Source organism: Asparagus officinalis, chromosome 10 (genome assembly GCF_001876935.1).
Source record: "Asparagus officinalis chromosome 10, Aspof.V1, whole genome shotgun sequence".
Lineage (NCBI taxonomy): Eukaryota > Viridiplantae > Streptophyta > Magnoliopsida > Asparagales > Asparagaceae > Asparagus > Asparagus officinalis.
Window position 1 is genome coordinate 9,894,653 of NC_033803.1, and position 20,713 is coordinate 9,915,365.

The 20,713-nt window shown below is 39.8% G+C and overlaps 2 protein-coding genes across 2 annotated transcripts in view; both read left to right on the forward strand.

Moving 5' to 3' along the window:
• Positions 5,904–20,713, forward strand: part of LOC109825077 (RPM1-interacting protein 4-like) — a 17,626-nt gene continuing 2,816 nt past the window's right edge. The window contains exon 1 of the mRNA XM_020391788.1: positions 5,904–6,071. Coding sequence (XP_020247377.1) covers positions 6,066–6,071 — 6 coding nt within the window. The 5' untranslated portion in view covers positions 5,904–6,065. The remainder of the gene's footprint in view (positions 6,072–20,713) is intronic.
• LOC109825076 lies at positions 15,078–17,375 on the forward strand. The gene is made up of 3 exons (XM_020391786.1): positions 15,078–16,528; positions 16,575–17,271; positions 17,314–17,375. The coding sequence occupies exons 1-2, from the start codon at positions 15,623–15,625 to the stop codon at positions 17,208–17,210; spliced, it is 1,542 nt and encodes a 513-aa protein (XP_020247375.1). The 5' UTR covers positions 15,078–15,622; the 3' UTR covers positions 17,211–17,271; positions 17,314–17,375.

The following is a 20,713-nucleotide window of genomic DNA, read 5'->3' on the forward strand; positions in this document are numbered from 1 at the left end:
AATATGGCGTATCTAATTTTCTTGATGGAGGTCAGCCTCATGCAAGCTAATGCAACTGCCCGTAGAACGACATGTACGACGTATACACCCGTCTTTGACTCCTGCATCCGTTGAGAGTTTCAAAACCCTAAGATCCCGTTTGGCAAAGAGTTAAGGATAAGATGTTAAAAAGAAGGATTAACGTACTTAGCATATTCGATAGTATGAAGGACTAAATTATTAACCAGTTAAATAAGTTTTATTTTAATCATTGTGATCAGTTTTAGTGTTTGGGAATAATAATGATTTTTACTATTTTCTTTATAATTAGAAGGGTTAACTCTTAATCCTTCTAAATAGGAGTATTAGTAAACCCCTCATTCTGAGGAGTTAACTCATTTTAATCCCTCTAGAGGGGCTAGTTTAACCATTCTATATTTTTTATGTTTGGCAAATTTGAAGGGTTAACTCACTTTAACCATTGTATAGATTGTTTGCGTTTGGCGGGTTAAGAAGGGGCTAAGTCCTCGCTTAACCCTTTGCCAAACGGTACCTAAAGAAATGATAAATTTGTTTAGAGAATGATGGTACCATCTGCCATAGAATTTTGATCTTTCTTCATTTACGTTTGGGAGCATCTCAATCTCTAGTATATAAATTTCGGCGTTAAAGATTATCAACCCTAATGGCATAGGAGGTAATTGATCCGTTAAAAAGTTCCTTTTCCTTCATTAGAAACTTCATAATTGTATACACTATAAATTAATAGTTTTTACTATACATTTACCCTAATTTATACTGTATGTGATAAGAAGTTTTAAATATAAATCAAGGGTAAAGAGCACTTAAATATTGTAAGTTTATATGACTTTGCGCTCATATACCCCATGGTTTTTCCTTCGTATTTAATAATCTAAGTGTTAGATATTTTGTTAACAAAAGGCAATTTTGCCTTCATGAATTATAATAAATATTGTAATTAAAACATGCAATTAAAATATGTGTAACGGATATATAATTATGGGGAACGTTACAAAATTTATGACGAACGTTACAGAATTAATTACGGGTTTTGTAACGTCTTTTCCAACCCTATATATATATCCATATGTTAAGCTCAAAATAAGAAGGAAAATATACAACAAGTTTCTCTTGTTTTTCTTCTCTCCCCTACATATTATTTTCATCTACATCTTAGTTTTATTTTATGGGCAACTTCCTTCATCTGAGCTGAAGCTCTGCACTCTCGCCCGAGTGTAGAGGCCGGCCGTTTCCGGGGTTTTTACCGCTAGGGGAAGGGAACCATCTGCGCCAGGGCGATAGGCGGGTTCTCAATCTTCTAGGGCAGTGAATACACGACTGCTCCCGTTCAGGCCAGTTTTAATTGTTTAATTTTTCGGATTTATCTGCATGCTATAATCTTAATTATTTGATAAATTTCCAACAATCTAGAAGATTGATTATATAACTGTTGATTTATTAAATCCGAAATAAGTTTATCTATAATTAATTGCTTTTAATTATTGCTGAATAATTTCTGTTAATTCGGAAAAATAGTTAAAAGTTACTGTTCATCAACATTACTGTTCATCGAAAAATAATAATAATCTGTTTTGATATTGTTCATCTAATATGATTAATTGTAGCTACTTTCATTTGGTTATCTATTAAATAGCTATTAGAAAATAAAAGGTACTGTTCACCAGAACCTTATTTTACTATTCACTTGGGAAAAATACATTTAAAAAAAAAATATTGTGCATCCACGAGATTTGCTGTTACCATTCTTTATGGTTCATCGTACATGTATTTATTCTTAAAAATTTCATATGCATGGTTTTGACAAGAATAAAGAGAACAAACTCTGGATGCATAGATGCTTTGAAATATCTGGATTGTTTTGTTTATGGTTTAATGCTTTCATTTCTTTAAACTATGAATATGGTACCTTCTATTATTAATAATTCCATACTTTAGTGTATTTATGCATCTAATAAGCTTAGTACAGAAGGTGGTAAAAGTGAATGCAAATTTGTTCAGCAACTTCTGTGGCAGTTGTCTGCAGCAGATGAGTTTTTACTCTCAAGACATGAAAATCATGAGGTTCGAACATCAATAGGTAAACCCCTCCTCGGCCTTATCCATCATATGTTTGCAGTATAATTGCTAGGCAATTTAAATGATTGCAGGAAATAATTTAAAGTTTCTATATACTGTTAAGGAACAAAAACTCATTGAGTGAACCGATTCAAGTTTTCTTGGATTAGTTGGTGTCTAAGGCAAGGTTTAAGGGTTGCGTAACGCGCTCTGCAAGGAACGAGGTACTTAATTGATCTTTGATCAACCTCTATTACTATCCTTACCTGGCTAACTACCCGGGTAAAACTTTAATCTTTTCACTTTAGGAGTTTTTGGAATAAGAGGACCGGAATTATGAGAATAATTCATATGCATTTATTTAATTACGCTTCTTGCATCATATATTGCCTAATGATAAATGATCAATATATGAGCGAACCAAATCAAAGAGGTGCATCTTTTAAAATTCTATTTTATATGGTGAATTATATTATTCAAATGTAAAGTTCATCATTTTTATTGCATTTTGATGAATATTGCAATAAATGCTCATATATCTTTTTAGATAACTTGCATTTTTTACATGATTAATTACAAGGTTTTATGCAAGAATGCACTTGTAAAATTTAAAGCACGTATGTACAAATATTATTATTATTATTATTTGTATAAGAGGTGGTACTAGAAAATGGCAACATAAATTTGGAAGGTCTCCTTTGTAGACAACCAATTTAAATTTGGAAGGTCTCATTTGTAGGCAACCGATTTAAATTTGGACGGTCTCCTTTGTAGGCAACCAATTTGTAACCTCTTATAATAGAAGAATTTTAAAAATTTTATGCATTTGAATTATGAAGTATGAAATGTATTTTAAGATACGAAAATATATTTTAAGATACGAAATCCTATTATGCTCTGCATGTATCTATTATTAATTTCATTCATGTATGTGCATATGCATAACTGCAGAATTTTTAGTTCCACATTAGTTTGAAATGTTCAGATATTAAGGTCAATCTCTTCAGACATAGACTATGATCTTTTATGATCATAGATCATGACCTAATGTCAATTTCAAACAATATGATGGACTAATTACAAAATAAGAACTTGATAAATAAATACAACGCCTGCTAGGCAAAGTTATGATTCTAGACTTTGTAAAGTCTGTGAAAAGAATCTTGATGACCCTTTGACTAAGGGATTATCCAGGAGTGTGGTTCTGGATTCATCGAGGGAGATGGGGTTAAGCCCATAGATGAGGTCACTGACAGCGGCAACCCAACCCTTATTTGGAGACGTAGTCCCAATGTCGGTTCAATGTGGTAGAAACAAGCTGGACAAGTGACTCTCGTGTGGAGCATCGACCTAGATATATTTATATATCATTATGTAGCATTTGCTACTACCCCTTCTCTATGATGACGATGCTCTTATGATACAGCTGGCTAGGCTGAGTTTTACTCTTAATAAGTCCAACGCGTGTATTGTGGGGGGTATTAAATAAACAGCTGTAGTACCCTTTGAGGACTTACCTACGTGAGAGGAACCGTGATGGCCGCGGTTAGGGGGGGCTGGGCTAACCCCTAGAAACTCTCATGAGTCGGTTTATTGTGAGCATGGCCTTTAACGCTCAACCCGCTTTGCTCAATAGATGAAGCGTATTGTGTGTGTTTTCATCAATACCTGATTAAAGGGGCCTAATTCAAGGCCTAGTCCATTATGTCCCTCAGGTGGCGATGAACTCACTAAGGAAAGGTTCAAAGCCGAAAGCTACCTCTCCCGAATTCACGATACGAAAGGTTGCCCAACCTATATTTGATTTATGATTTCTTGATTTATTTATTGATTTCTAAGTCTTCAGTCAATATTGCCTTTTGGGGGGGACTGTTAGATATTTTGTTAACAAAAGGCAATTTTGCCTTCATGAATTATAATAAATATTGTAATTAAAACATGCAATTAAAATATGTGTAACGGATATATAATTATGGGGAACGTTACAAAATTTATGACGAACGTTACAGAATTAATTACGGGTTTTGTAACGTCTTTTCCAACCCTATATATATATATCCATATGTTAAGCTCAAAATAAGAAGGAAAATATACAACAAGTTTCTCTTGTTTTTCTTCTCTCCCCTACATATTATTTTCATCTACATCTTAGTTTTATTTTATGGGCAACTTCCTTCATCTGAGCTGAAGCTCTGCACTCTCGCCCGAGTGTAGAGGCCGGCCGTTTCCGGGGGTTTTTACCGCTAGGGGAAGGGAACCATCTGCGCCAGGGCGATAGGCGAGTTCTCAATCTTCTAGGGCAGTGAATACACGACTGCTCCCGTTCAGGCCAGTTTTAATTGTTTAATTTTTCGGATTTATCTGCATGCTATAATCTTAATTATTTGATAAATTTCCATCACTAAGTTCTTTAAACTAACACTTTACTACATTCTCCTAGTTAAATGTTAAAACATTCTCATTACACATTGGAATATTCTCCTAAAAATTTGATTCACACAATATAAAGACTGGTTAATTATATAGCCAAAGTTGGGTAAATTAACGAGTAGGAGTGAAAATTTACTTTGGACAAAATCTAAGTGGGAGTATAAAGTTGAAGATGAATATTTTTTAGTAGAAACTACCAACTTCGGGGGTATAATTGACCAAATTTTATCACATTTAATAGCGTGATAATTTTTAGGATAATTTTTCAATCATTAACATGTATGTTCAAATATTTAACTAAGAGAATGTTAAGACAAAAAGAATGGTGCATATAGGTGCAAAGTCACGTAAACTATAAGATATATGTGTTATATTGCCTAAGGTAAAAAGTCTAAAACGGAGGTATTACTGGGGTTTAAATGCAATTAATTGTTCTAGTTTTATTTATTTATTGAAGGATTATTTGCATTTTGGTATCCTAAAGTTTATACCTCTATTACTTTGGATACCCTAAAGGTTTTTTTAATATTTTGATACGCCAAAGTTTGCATATTTTTGGTTTTAATAACCCAAAGCTTCTGTCTAAACTTTGTTACCTAATTTTTTTTGCAGTTTGATACCCCAAAGTTTACACATTATTTAACTTCAATACCCCCAACTTTAGAGTATTAAAGTGATAAAAACAAAGGTTTTATGATATCAAACTTCAAAAGAGCACAAACTTTTCTGGATATCAAAGTGTCGGAGATAATTTTCGGGTTGTCAAAATTACCCAAGGTGCAAACTTTGAGATATCAAAGTCTCACAGAAAAAGGGGGGAAAAACTTCAGTATGTCAAAGTTATAAGCAGTGTAAACCTTAGAGTACCTAATTGCAAATAACCCATTATTAAAATTTGCAGTTGGCTTTATGAAAGGTGATATGAAGAAATTTTCTAAATAAACTCATTCACACCTTTTTTTTTTTTAATCGACTCCTTGAGTTTTTTTTACAAAAATCGATTCACTTTCTCGTTACGTCAGCATCGTAGCGAGAAAGTGTGTCGATTTTTTTTAATTCGGTTCCTAAATAGTCGGGGTTGCCAACCCTAACTATTTAGAACATAAAATGTTCGGATTTATGGTTGTAATTAAGGTTTTGTAACATCCTAAATAGTCGAGATTGACAACTCCGACTATTTAAGAACTGGATTAAAAAATAATCGACCTATTTTCTCGCCACGATGCTGATGTGACGAAAAAACGGATCGGTTTTTTTTAAAAAAAAATTCAAGGAGATCGATTTAAAAAAAAAAAATTTGTTGAAGGTGACATAATACGAAGTCTGAAAGGTCAACCATGAGCTGGCCTTCTCTCTCTCTCTCTGTATACCTCCCTGGTACGCTTCACCCATGTTGCTCTCTATCATTATCTCTGCTTTTTCTCATTCGTTGCCTTCTTCGCTACTTCCAACGAATTCAGCCAAAGTTTTCACCTTTTCCTTCCTTTATCAGCTCTCCTTGCTTCCCTGTGGCTGCTGAAAGCCTTTACAGTTTTCAAGGAGCTTTCTCTTCCTAATCCATGGAGGTCAGTACTTCTGATACTTCCCTTAATTACTATATGTTAATTTCTGATGTGGGTTTTTTGTAATTTTATTGATAATTTATCACTATAGATGAGAATGCTGCTCTTTTTGGGAAATTTGGGCCTTATCCTAGTTTAGAGGGCTCTTCATGTTGGGTTTCTTTGTGGGTTTGCATTTTGGAGGATTAATTTGGTCTCATGTGTCCAATTTGAGTAAATCATGGTTCTTGCCATAGAATTTGGTGATGTTTTTTTAAAAAAAGGATTTCTCAAGGTTCATGAAATTGGGTTTTGGGGTTTGAGTTTCCTCTTGTAATAAATTTACCTCATCGATATGGAGTGGAGATTTAATTTGCTAGTGAAGTAAGTAAACTATGCTTGATTTGGCAAAGGCAGGACATTTTTAAGTTAGGAAGAAAAATAATGTATGATAATATTTGGAAATTTAGCTTATTTCAGGTGTACTGAGAGTTATGTTAGGAACGGCTTAGGTCTCACTTAGGTGTTCATTGTTTGTCTCATGATATACCCTTTTAATAAAGAAAGTAGATGTTTATATGATGAATATACTTTATGTTGAAAAATTTTATTTATCACCTTAGGCACTCTTAAAGTAGTTAGCTATTCAGAGCTCAATGTTTTATTGTTACCTAGTTGTAATAAACAGTTTTTATGTTTTATATTTCTAATCTAGCTAGTAAATAATGCGGTTTGCTATTCGTATAGGCTGGTTGTGGGTTCTTGTGCTTTTTCGTGCTAGATTTTGCTTGTTAGATGAGAATGGTACCATCTTGCAAGTTAGGTCCTTTCTTTTTTATTTTATTTTCAAGTTTCCCACGTAAAAGTCTTCATGCTTTTTTATTTTCCACATGATTTTTTTCCCTTTCAGATTATCTCTTAATGTCGGTTATGGGGTGTTAATTTTCCACTTAAATCTTAAATGAAAGTATTGATGTTTTTAAAGGACAGTTGTAGATTGCAGAAGTGTTAACGAGTAGATACTTTTAAACATTTTGACCAAAAGTATTGTAGTGATGTGCACATAGGAAGACTTTCCTTCGAATTGGGATTTGTAGGGTCCAAGTTGATTTAATAGAAAACCTCCGAGGTAAAGTCATAATTGAACTCGTTAGGTGTTCATTGTTGGTCTCATGAGTCATGATATAACCTCATAATAAAGAAATCAGATGTTTATATGATGAGTATGCTTTATATTGAAATTTATTTATGGGCTTAGCCACTTTTTAAGTAACTAACTATTAATGTTTTATTGTTATCTAGTTGTACTAAACAAATTTCGTGATTTATATTTCTTAATCTAATTAGTTAATAAAGGGATTTGCTAGTCGGATAAGCTGGTTGTGGGTTACTGTCCTTTTCCGTGCTTGATTTTGCTTGTGAGATGAGAATTATATTATCTTGCAAGTTAGGTCTTTTTCTATTTGTTTTTTCAAGTTTTCCATGTAAAGGTCTTCATACTTTTCGATTTTCCACATAAAAATATATATTTTCCTTTCAGATTACATTTCAATGCCGGTTATGGGTGTCAAGTTTCCACTTAAAGGGAGAATATTAATGTTTTCAAAGGACTGTTGTAGATTACATAAGTGTTAACCTATGTAGCACGGACACGGGTCCGACACGGCCATCCGACACGCCGACACGAGGCAAATCCTAAAAAATACCTATGTAGCACGGACACGGGTCCGACACGGCCATCCGACACGCCGACACGAGGCAAATCCTAAAAAATACATAGGATACGTGTGTTCGACACGTGTGTCCGACACGGACACGACACGACATGGCTTCATGTTATGCGTGTCCGTGCTTCATAGGTGTTAACGCCCAGATACTTTTAAATATTTTGATGAAAAAGTATTGTAAGGGATGTGCACATAGGAAGACTTTCCTTGGCATTGAATTTGCAGGGTCCAACAAACCTCCGAGGTAAGGTCATAATTGAACTCAACATCACATACTCTACAACAACCGTCTCAAATTCAGATGGGGAAAAAAAATCTTAGCCATCTATTGTTGGTCTTGATTAATTCATACTTAATGATTTAGAACATATATACCCTTGTGTTCTTCTATTCTGTTTGTTTCTTTTGTATGTGAAATTTGGGGGTATTCGTAATTAAGTTGTTTGGGAAAACCTCTACGTAATGTAGAAAAAAGAAAACTCAACTGAAAATTTGGTATTTCTCTCTTATGGAGTCTTCCCAAGTCTAGCTGCAAACTATAAGATAGGTCTCCCTATCCTTCAACTAGTCTTCTAACTTCTTAGTAGTTGCAATGGTGATTCTGCTGTCACTATAGCGGAGAAATTGCTACGAATTTCAAGTCTTACTAATTTGGGGAACCTTCGTGAATATTTCTTAAGGTTGAATTTTTGTCAGGGTAGACCTCTTCTTGATGGGAAATAATTATATAGGCACTGGACTTTACCAGTGATCATGCATAAGTTCTCTTACCATTGACCGTCATAAATAAGGAGTACTTAACCTGTCAATGTTGAGGAAGCAGTGCTTCGAACATGACACTGACTGCCATACAGAGAGTAAGATCCTAAGGCATCAAGCTTTATGATCTGGTTGAAGTTCTAACAGTTTTAATTATTCTTGACTGAATAACCCGAGAATCATTGTGTAATCCATAAATTATTGACTATAAAGACTGATGAATTAGCTAGATGTTAAAAAAACGAGGCATGCCAAGATTAATGTGTAATAAGGCATGCGACATAAATGGAGCTGATGTTCCAATAAATAAGACTAATGTGAACACCGTGCAAAGCACGACATATTTTTTTCTGCTACAGTAATCCCGGTTTTAAACGCTACTGATTTTCTGGATTGCTACAGTGTCCCGCTTCTGTTACAGTATTCCCATGTGCTACAGTGTTTTAAAACCCACCCGTGTGGTTGCTGCATTAAATGTTGCTACAGTAGATATTACTGTATCATGAATAGTAAATCTTGGGTTCTCTCATTTGTATAGAGGAGGAGATATCTGGAGCCTTTGTTCTTGTTGTGCTTTATATCATTTCTGTGCTGAAAATCTTTTGTCACAAGAAAATGATGTAGAACATAGTCCAGAACCATACATCTGCAAATCAAAAATGAGAATAGGCAGAATTTTAAGGACTATGTATAGTCCTACTAGGTTCCCCCACCCCCAAGCCAAAGAAAGCAATCCATCTAATATTATTTTTTGGGGGGGTTTTGCTTAGCAGTTCCGAAAAAGCCCTTGTATTTATCTCCTTAAAACTAAAAAAATCACTATAATCCCTAATTCTCTCTGTTTCAAATCCGAATCATAGAAATCGATTGACTCCTCTTCCGCCTCCGCTTTAGAGGTCGCTTGGCTCCACCTTGTCTCGACCGTGCATGTCAACACATTGTAACTTGCCATCAGCCTTTGTCATCAGCCTCATCATCCTCTTGAGCATTGTCGTAGCCTTTGTTGGGGTTTTGAGGGCAAACACAAACGCAAAGAGAGAAGGTCAAACACAATCAAAATAATGGTACGAACACAAACAAACAAATTTTATGTGGTTCGGCAAGTTGTCTACGTCCACGGGGCAAGAAGGGGATGAGTTTTCACTAATAGAGAATGAGAGTACAACTAGAAATTACAAATTCACTCAAAATCTCTCAAACAAACCTTTCAAATCTCTCAAACAAAATCCTAACCAGTGTTCTCAATGCGTGAGGCGCAATGCGGAGCGCAAAGCATCTTTATTCGCACATGCGCAGGGCGCAACGTGATGCGCGCGCCCGAGTGATGCAAGGCGCACACCGCCTACATAATTTTTTAAAATATATAATCAAACGTGAAAGAACATGTTTTTAGAATTCACATGAAAAATGTCATGATAAATAATATCTTACTACAAAATCATAATATAATGCATTAATTTCAAATGCTAACACCCAACATAGTAGCAAAATTCATAAATTTTCAAATCAAATGTTAAATAAAGACTAATAGTCAAGCAAAGGATTTGTAATGGTCCTCAATTGAAGGCTACTAAAAGGCCTAATGGATTTATTTTATTTTTTGGGATATGTAATATTAAGTATAAAGACTCGATTGAAATATTAACAAGCAAAACTATGAGGATATGTACTACATGCACCCTGCATAGAAGAAAGGATGTACGCGAGGCGCAAAAGACGCTGCTGCATCAGAAGTGGGGCGCTTCACCACCGCCCCGCATCGTAAGACGCATGAGGCGCAGTGAGGTGCGCGCCTTTGAAAACACTGATCCTAACCAAATTGCTCAGAAAACTCTCTTTTCTGTGCACAAAACAAACCCTTTTTTCAACTCCCAAAAACCCTAAAAATCGTGTTTGTATTTATACCAAACACAAATCCCAATCAGAACAGGAAACCATAATCAGGCCCAACCCGATTGACTGTCGACCGTCGAAATCGTCGCGGTCGACCGACCAGAAAGACAAACAAAAAATCGATTACAAGGTTTGGCGGTCGAACGCGACGATCGACCGGCCAGAGTGCCGAAACACACCCTGTACTCGTGCACGTTTCTGGTCGACCGCACATGTTGCCGCGATCGACCGGACATCACCCAAATTGTTTCCTGCTTCGTTTTTCCTGAACTTCGTCGCCGTTTTCGTCGTTTCTACAATTCTCCACATCGGCGAAGTTTTTTCAAAACTGAGCCGGCGCCAATACTAACCAAACGTCCCACTTGTTGTGTCCAGTATGAAGTGGAAATAATCCACGACAACTGACTCAATACACAACAAGTCGAGAACCCAAACAAGAATGTGAACAAAGTCTAAAATATCGGTATCAACTCATCAAACTGGTTGCATCAAAATGACTGCTTATGTATCCTCTTGCCCAATGCATCAAGCCTCACATAGTTCATCCAAATGGCCTCAAACGACCTCAATCAACTAGAAAAATTCTTAATCATTCACCAACCTTTCGATAATCAACACTAACCAATCTGCAGCTGATCATGCCCCTGTTGGCCTCAAAGTGAAAAGACAAATTCTCTTCCAAACTTGCATCTCTCCCCACCAACTCTGTCTTGAAGCTCAACTTCTCAACCCTATATGTAGAAGAAACACAATTACCAAACACCTTCAACTGAGGTGAATCAACGGCCATAGTCAAATCCGAACTGTGTCCATCAGCTGCATTCGAACTGCATCAACACCAACATGAATCTATGTCAACTCAGTTGGAATATCAAACGATACAGAATGATCTGGAGAACAAGGAGTAATCTCCATCAAACGTGAAGTAGCATCATTCTCCACCCGCTGTGATATCTTAATGATCTGTTCAACACTCTCCACTTGTTGAGAGTCAAATGTGACAATACTACTCAGAACAACATCAGAATCCCATAACTGGTAACCAAACACGCCTCTGAATCTCAAATGTGTACTCGGATCAAATTTCACATCCTCGATGTGATAATATGCTGGGCATCCAAATATCCGAAGCAACCCAAAATCTAAAACAGCTCCACCAGATCCAAATATTCCAATCGCGACGGACGATAACTGTAAATAAGATGGCTCTAATATGTCAAAACCTCAGCACCAAAACTCATGCAAACCAGTGCTTGACATCAAATACTGATCCTTCTCCAGCAAGGAACAACCCATCAAATTTGACATCTCATCTCGTTGCTCCAATGTTTTCTTTCCAATGAAGTGTCTCAAACTACCTTGAGCTAGACACAAATGCAGAAAATGATCCCTCTTGTGTTTCCTATCAAAACCAGAACTAGGTAAATTTACCTTTCTGCCTATACACTTCTTCCACTTGTTGACTACTAGGACTTCACTCAAACGGGACTTGGTTGCAACCCACAAATGCCTAGAACAATCTTTAACACAGGAAACTAAATACCTATTACCTCCCAATGATGCCTCCTAATAAATTTACCTTTCTGTCTATACACTTTTTTCACCAGTTGACTACTAGGACTTCACTCAAACGAGACTTGGTTGTAACCCACAAATGTCTAGGACAATCTTCAACATAGAAAATCAAATATCTATTACCTCCTAATGACGCCTCTTTAGAAGACACCCAAATGCCTACGTGAACATCATCTAGAAGTCCCTTCGCTCGGTGGCTAGAAGTGTCAAACTTCACATCGGTTTTCTTGCTCACACCAATATGTTCACAAGACTTCAAATTGCAGGTCAAAGCACCTCTCTCCTATGTAGCACGGACACAGATCCGACATGGCCATCCGACACGCCGACATGGGGTAAATCCTAAAAAATACATAGGATACGTGTGTTCGACACGTGTGTCCGACACGGACACGATACGACACAGCTTCATGTTATGCGTGTCCGTGCTTCATAGCCTCTCTCCAATCCATTCACAGAATCAACACTCGAATGTCCCAGGCTCCTCAAATGCCACAGTCTAGCCGAATCAATAGAAGTCGTCAGCGCTCCACCTATCACTGTGCTCCCAATCAAATAGTATAAATTATTATTTCTGACGCCCTTCATTACAATCATGGATCCCATTGTGACCTTCAAAGATGCATTCTCTAAGATCACCCTATAGCCTATTGCCTCCAAAATTCTAAGTGAAAAATGATGTTCTTCGACAACTGCGAAACAAACCTTACTTCCTTCAACTCCCTAGTCATCCCGTCACACATTCTGATTAGAACTTTTCTAATACCACCAATAGGACATTCATGATCATTACCCATGAGCACGACATCCTCTCTTTTTAACTCCTCAAAGCTGGAGAACCATCCCTTCTAAGGAAAATGTGGTATAAAGCACCCGAATCCAACATCCATTCTGTAGAGTCGGCATCACAAATTGACAGTAGTGCAGGGCACGAGTAGTCCGAAGAATCCGAATCTGAATTGTCGTCACTAGCCTTGACAACATTCATCTCTAAAGCTTGTATAACTTTTCCCTTATTATTCACGGTTCGATCTTTCAACTTTCGGCATTCAGAGTTCTAATGTTCATCTTCTTTGTAAAAAGCACATTGATTCCTACCAACTGAAGGATATGCTCCTCTAGACTGCAACCTCGTATTTCGGTTTGGATTTTTCCCTTTTGCGGTCAATGCCTTCGCTACTACATCATTAGCAGACTCATTGTCTTTCTTCTTAAGCTGATAGTTCACAAGAGCAGCGGTAACCTCACTATACGAAAGAGATATATTTTCATTAATTAGGGTAAGAACGAATGTCTCATATTCCTCATCAGGTAAGGAACTCAACAACAACAATGTCTTGTCCTCATCCTCGATCATGACATCCACATTCGTCAAATCCGTAAGAAGTTTCGTGTAGTTATGATCACTAATTGAGATTCTCTTCTTCAACTGAAAATGGTAAAGTCTCATTTTCAGATGCAAGCGGTTCTCAACACTCTTCGTCAAATACTTGTCTTCAAGAATCTCTCAAATCTTCTTTGCAGAAGTCTCATTGATCACATCATATTTTAGATCCTATGTTAAACAAGACCTAATGACGCCACACGCCGTCCGATTCATCTTCTTCCAAACATTTTCTTTAATGTCGTCCGACATGCCGTCCAACTCCAAAATATCTTCCAAATTTTACGCGTTCAGCGCATCCAAAACTTCACATCTCCATAAGCCAAAAGTTGTTCGTGTCATTAAACTTCTCAACATCTATCTTCATAGAGTGGATATTCAAACTTTAAACGGTCTTCACGTCAGAAATACCACTCACAACACCTTCTTTCTCAGTCATCTTCCTCAAAACACCAACAAACCAATGTGGAACAAACTGAAAAAATAGATCCAAACTGCGAGAAATGTAGATTTTTACCTCCAATTGAAACCCTAACAAGAGCCTCCAAAAGATCTCACCCTCACACGACAGAAGACAAGATCTATAATAGTAAAAATCTCACATTTGTCTCCAATTAAAACCCTAGACGAGCTTCCAAAGCGATCTACTCCTCCACCTAACCCAAGCGTAGTCTGGTGCTCTAATACCACTTGTTGGGGTTCTGAGGGCAAACACAAACGCTGAGAGAGAAAGCCAAACACAATCAAAATAACAGCACGAATACAAACAAACGAATTTTACGTGATTCGGCAAGTTGCTTACGTCTACGGGGCAAGAAGGGGATGGGTTTTCACTAATAGAGAAGGATAGTATAAATAGAGATTACAAATTCTCTCAAAATCTCTCAAACAAAACCCTAACCAAATTGCTCAGAAAACTCTCTTTTCTGTGCACAAAATAAACCCCTTTTTCAACTCCCAAAACCCCTAAAAACCGTGTTTGTATTTATACAAAACACTAATCCTAATCAGAACAGGAAACCGCAATCAGGTCCAAACCCGACTGACGGTCGATCGTCGAAATCGTCGCGGTCGACCGATCAGAAAGACAGAAATAAAAAATCGATTACAGGGTTTGACGGTCGACCGTGGCGATCGACCGGCCAAAGTGCAGAAACACACATTGTACTCGTGCACGTTTCCGGTCGACCGCACATGTTGTCGTGGTCGACCGGACAACACCCAGACTGTTTCCTGCTTCGTTTTTCCTGAACTTCGTCGCCGTTTTCGCCGTTTCTACAACCTTATCGATGATCTTGAAGATGTGTATCTCGATGATGGATTTTAGGGTATTGGATGAAGTTTTGAGTTGAACTGTTGAGAATGTAATGCAATTAACAAGTCTTAGAGGGCCTTTGTGTAAACGTGTGTGTAAGGCTATATAAGCCAACAATTCTATCAATGAGAAAGATAAGAAACCCTAGAAAACTTACATGGTATCAGAGACGCCGCCACTGTTCCTCTTCTTGTAGACCGCTGCTAACCTTAGACTCCTGCCTCTTCTTGTAGATCGCCGCCCCAATCACTCCGACTGCGATCCCAGGGGCGAGTCCTCCCCCTTCCTATCACCGCCTTCGTCGCCTTCCCCTTCGCCTTCACCAGCTCCGTCGCCGGCGCACGAGGTGCAGAAGTCGGCGGCGGATTTGGCGGGAGAGATGGAGAGGAGGTGAGGAAGAGAAGGAGAAGAGGAAGCAACGCCGCCGCCGCCGCCATTGATGATGATGCTTCTACTGACTAAGACTTGCTGCTGCGGTCAAAATAATAAGGAGACGACGGAGGGATCTGAGGAGCAGCAGATCTAGAAGAGAGACTGGGAGGCGAGCATCTATAGAGAGTTTAATTTAGTTTTTAATTTTGTGATGGGAGGAAGACTGGTTTGCTTCTAAACAGTAGTTTAATTTCATTTTAATTTTGGGTGGCCAATGTTGTGGGTAGTCTTTGGTAAACTTAATGATGAGATAGATGTTGTAATAGATTGTTGACAATATTTAAAGTTGTAATAGATTGTTTAGGTTCCCTCGACAAGTCAGTCCTAGAACTGATGAGAGGAAGAACCGATGTCTCATTTGGTTGATATATTCTGCTTCTAGTTCTTGTTTCCTTGGTGAAACAGGAACTCTTGTTGATCTATCTCTCTTGTGGTGCTGTCGAAGTGTTGCCGAAATTTTTCACTGCACACAAGAATACAAGTTGGATCGATGATGGAGACTGGCAAAAATCCGATGGAAGGGATCATCAAGAAGTTGAATCCTGAGGAGATCTCAACACTGATGCAACTGATGAGGTTGTCGGCGGGAGAGAGCTCGACAAAACCACAACCCAAGAAGGTGGAGCTTCCACCTATCGATGTAAAACTTGATGGACCCGCGACATATCTGAGTTGGTCGCGTCGGGTGAAATATACCCTTGCTGGGAGGAGCCTAGAGGGATATCTGACAGGGGAGAAGACTGAGCCGGCTGAGGACTCAGCAGGGAGGGATGAGTGGAAGTCCACTCATATGTTGGTGTACATCTGGCTTCTGAATTCTGTAGTCCAGCCAATTGCTACCACAGTGGATGGCCTTGGGAGAGTGCATGATGTCTGGGAGAGGCTGAGGAGGACCTACGATAGGGTGGGAAAGAACCTGAGGGTATTCCAGATCGAGAAGGAGATCAACGCTACAGTCCAGGGAGAGAGGACTGTACAGGAGTATGCCATAGAGCTGGAGCGCTTGTGGCTCGATCACGATCACTTCTCGCCTCTGACAAGCTGCAAGGACCCGGAGTGTAAGGAACACGAGGCCTCTCTGCAGAAGAGGACTATGTTGTTTCTTCGAGGCTTGGTTCCAGCGTATAAGCAGAGAACGACGTTGCTACTAACCCAGACGAAGATCCCATCACTGGAGGAGGCAGTCCCGGCCATGATACAGGAGGAGAGCCGTATCAGGCTACAGGCTGGGACAGGTGGACTTACAGGGGAGAAGTCTGCACTGGTGGTATCCAATCCGGATAACACTAGATTCAGAGGGGAGACTAGGCAGTACTTTAACTACGGAGAGGTAGGACATCTGAGACAGATGTGTCCTAAGCCACCCAGGGAGAGGAACTGGGGTGAACGTGGTCAGGCTGGAGGCCGTGGCCGTGGGCGTGGACTGGGGTGAACGTGGTCAGGCTGGAGGCCGTGGCCGTGGGCGTGGAGGCAGGCGAGGTGGAAGAGGAGGTCACCGGGCAAACTTGACAGTGGCAGAAAGAGAAGAAGCTGAGATGATCTTCACTGATGAGGATCGGACTCTCTTGGCAGCACTGAGGAGGAAGCAGAGAGCAGTAGGTGATGTGTCTGAGGAGTCATCTACTACTTTCACTGGAGTGGACTATGCCAATTACGCCCTTAGTGCACACCCAAACGAGGGAAGATCCACCGCCTGGATAATAGATTCTGGAGCATCCAGACATGTGACAGGTAATTCCAGTGAGTTCTTATCTTACACTCACTTAGCAGAAGCAGAGAGCATCCAAATTACTGATGGTACAGCACAGGATGTGGCTGGTAAGGGCATTGTTAGTTGTACATGTTCTATAACTTTATCTAATGTTCTGCATGCTCCTTCATTTCCTGTTAGCCTGTTATCCATTAGTGCCATTATCATCCAACTCAATTGTATTGTTTCTTTTGACATTCCCAAGGTAATTTTTCAGGAGAAAGGGACAAGGCGAAGACTTGGGACTGGGACATGGCGTAGCGAGCTGTGGTACTTGGACCGCGAAGGGATGGACTCAGCGTTGACTTCTGTGGTGGAGAGGACATGAATAAGAGTAGCTAAAGTCTGTGCAGAAGATGAGTTGATGCTTTACCATCAGCGAATGGGACATCCGTCATTTGAGTTGATGCTTTACCATCAGCGAATGGGACATCCGTCATTCGGTATTTTGGGTAAAATGTATCCAACTCTGTTTGGAAAAGTAAATAAACAGAAGTTGACATCCGTCATTCGGTATTTTGGGTAAAATGTATCCAACTCTGTTTGGAAAAGTAAATAAACAGAAGTTACAGTGTGATGCTTGTGAGTTTGGGAAGCAGACTAGAAGCTCTTATGTTAGTTCGGGTAGTAGGAGTTCTTATAAGTTTGAAGTAATACATTCTGATGTATGGGCACCCTGCCCAGTAAATTCTACAAATGGATGCAAGTTTTTTGTAACATTTATTGATTGCTTCTCTAGAGTCACTTGGGTGTATCTTATGAAAAACAAAAGTGATGTAGTTGGCTGTTTCAAATATTTTCATAAGCACATCCAGACTCAGTATCGTGCAGCAGTAAAAGTGTTGAGGTCGGATAATGGGACATAGTACACCAATAGAACACTTGGGGAGTATCTGTCAGCTCGGGATTCTACACCAGACTACATGCCCATACACCCCAGCTCAGAATGGGGTAGCAGAGAGGAAGAACAGACATTTCCTAGAAGTTGCTAGGAGTATAATGATGGCGATGAATGTCCCAAAAGTGTTGTGGGGACAAGCAGTCTTGACTGCTGCTTACTTAATCAACCGGATGCCTTCGAGTGTGTTGGAGTGGAAGTCTCCTCGTGAGACACTGAAGGGAGATAACGGGGGGCCCTACCATTGAAGGTATTTGGCTGTGTGTGCTTTGTGAAGGACAACAGACCATTGGTTGGGAAGCTAGACCCTAGGGCTGTGAAGTGTATATTCGTGGGCTACAATGGCACCCAGAAAGGATATGTCTGCTGGAGTCCGGTAGAAAAGAGGATGTTTGTCAGCATGGATGTGCGGTTTCGGGAGCTCAAGCCGTACTACACAGTGGGGGTTACTTCACCTTTTGGCGACTTACCCGATACTGGAGGTACGAGGCAAGAGGGAGGGAATGGTGAGAGCTCAAGGGGGTCAATCCCAATTTCGATCCCGTACTCAGCAGAGAAGGAGGATGAAGACGAAGGGGAGGAGGAGGAGACAAGGGGTGTTAGGCCTACAGCTCAAGGGGAGTTGCTTATATACAGTAGGAGGGGGAATGAGCCAGATGTGCCTACATTGACAGTGCCAGTGCCTAGTCCCTTGTCCAGCTCTGCTCCAACTCCTGAGACACCTACACCATCCTCCACTCTAGGTAATACCATTCCTACTCCTGCCTCTCTCCCGACACCAATGTCAGAGAGGAGGACTACTCGCAGTAATGCGGGAAATCCTCCTAAGAGATATGGTTGGGATCTAGATCAATTTGTTTCCTACTCTCACATATCCCCTTCACACGGAGCATTCATTGCATCATTAGATTCTGTTATTATACCTAACAATTGGCAGGATGTTAAGAAGGACCCAAAGTGGAAGGCTGTTATGCATGAGGAGTTGGGGGCTCTTGAGAAGAACCACACGTAGGAGTTAGCGATACTGCCAGCAGAGAAAAGAGCAGTGGAATGCAAGTGGGTGTTTACTGTGAAGCAGAACCCAGAATGGAAGGTTGAACGATATAAGGCACGACTGGTGGCAAAAGGGTACAGCCAGACATACGGCATTGACTACGATGAGACTTTTGCACGAGTGGCGAAAATGAGTACTGTTCGAATGTTGATTTCTCTGGCAACAAATGGTGGATGGCAACTACACCAACTGGATGTGAAGAATGCGTTTCTTCATGAAGATCTAGTGGAAGAGGTGTATATGGAGATACCACCTGGATGTGGTACAGGACAGACAGTAGGTAAGGTCTGCAAGCTGAAGAAGTCTCTGTATGGGCTGAAACAGTCACCTCGAGCATGGTTTGATAGGTTTAGGAGAGCCATGGTTGGTATGGGATACAGACAGATCAATACCGACCATACTGTATTCTTCAGAAGAAGTAGGGGTCACATCACTATGCTAGCAGTGTATGTGGATGACATGATTATCACAGGAAATGATGAGAAGGAGATTACTCCGCTCAAGGTAAGATTGAGCAAAGAATTCGAAGTGAAGGATCTGGGTCAGCTTCGATACTTCCTTGGGATAGAGATAGCTCATGGACCTAAGGGGATTGTTCTCTCCCAGAGGAAGTATGCGCTAGATCTTCTTGCAGAGACAGGGATGTTGGGGTGCAAGCCTGCTGCTACACCGATTGATCAGAGTTTCAGGCTGAGTGCTGAGGCAGGAGAAACTGTTGATCGTGAGAGATATCAGAGATTGGTGGGCAGGCTAATCTACCTGAGTCACATACGCCCAGACATCTCATTTGCGGTGAGCGTGGTGAGTCGCTACATGCATGACCCGAGGAAGGGTCATATGGATGCAGTATATCAGATACTGAGGTATCTAAAAGGTGCCCCTGGTAAAGGACTAAGATTCAGGAGGTGTGACCATGTGAACATTGAGGGTTACTGTGACTCAGATTGGGCTAGCTGTGGAGATGATCGGAGATCCACCTCAGGGTATTGCATATTTGTAGGAGGTAACTTAGTCTCCTGGAAAAGCAAGAAGCAATCTGTGGTGGCGAGATCAACAGCTGAAGCGGAGTACAGAGCCATGACCTTGGGGGTTGCAGAGCTGATGTGGCTGAAGAACATGCTGGTGGAGCTGAACCTTGACCAAGGGGCCAAGATGAGTTTGTGGTGCGACAACAAGTCAGCTATCAGCATCGCCAACAACCCAGTTCAACATGACAGAACTAAGCACATCGAGATTGATAGATTCTTCATCAAGGAGAAGCTGAACAGTGGGCTACTGGAGTTAGGCTATGTTCCAACTAAGGAGCATGCTGCAGACTGCTTGACTAAAGGGCTTAGCTCAATAGATCTAGCTAGAGGATGTGACAAGATGGGCTTAATTGATATCTTTCGCCCATCTTGAGGAGGAGTGTTGAGAATGTAATGCAATTAACGGGTCTTAGAGGGTCTTTGTGTAAACGTGTGTGTAAGGCTATATAAGCCAACAATTCTATCAATGAGAAAGATAAGAAACCCTAGAAAACTTACATGAACCTATTTTTGTTAGGTGTAGACACATGCTTCCTCATCTGTGGATTGTGGGGTTTGGGTGATGAAGTTTTGAGTTGAACCCATTTTTGTTATAGGAGGAGAGAGTAAGGGAAAATAAGAAGGAACACGGTGGGAGAGCAATATTTCCATTAATGGTGGAAGTGACAGTTTATGAGAGAAAAGGGCATTTTGGGGATTGTTTATTTTTATATACAGATATAAAATAGAAAAATATTGTATTCTTCAAAATGGATTTTTTGACAACAAAACTTTGGGATTTTGGTTTTAAGGGTACGAATAGAAGTTGGTGAGTTTTTTGATAAATCAAAGTTAAACTTTGGGTTTCTAAG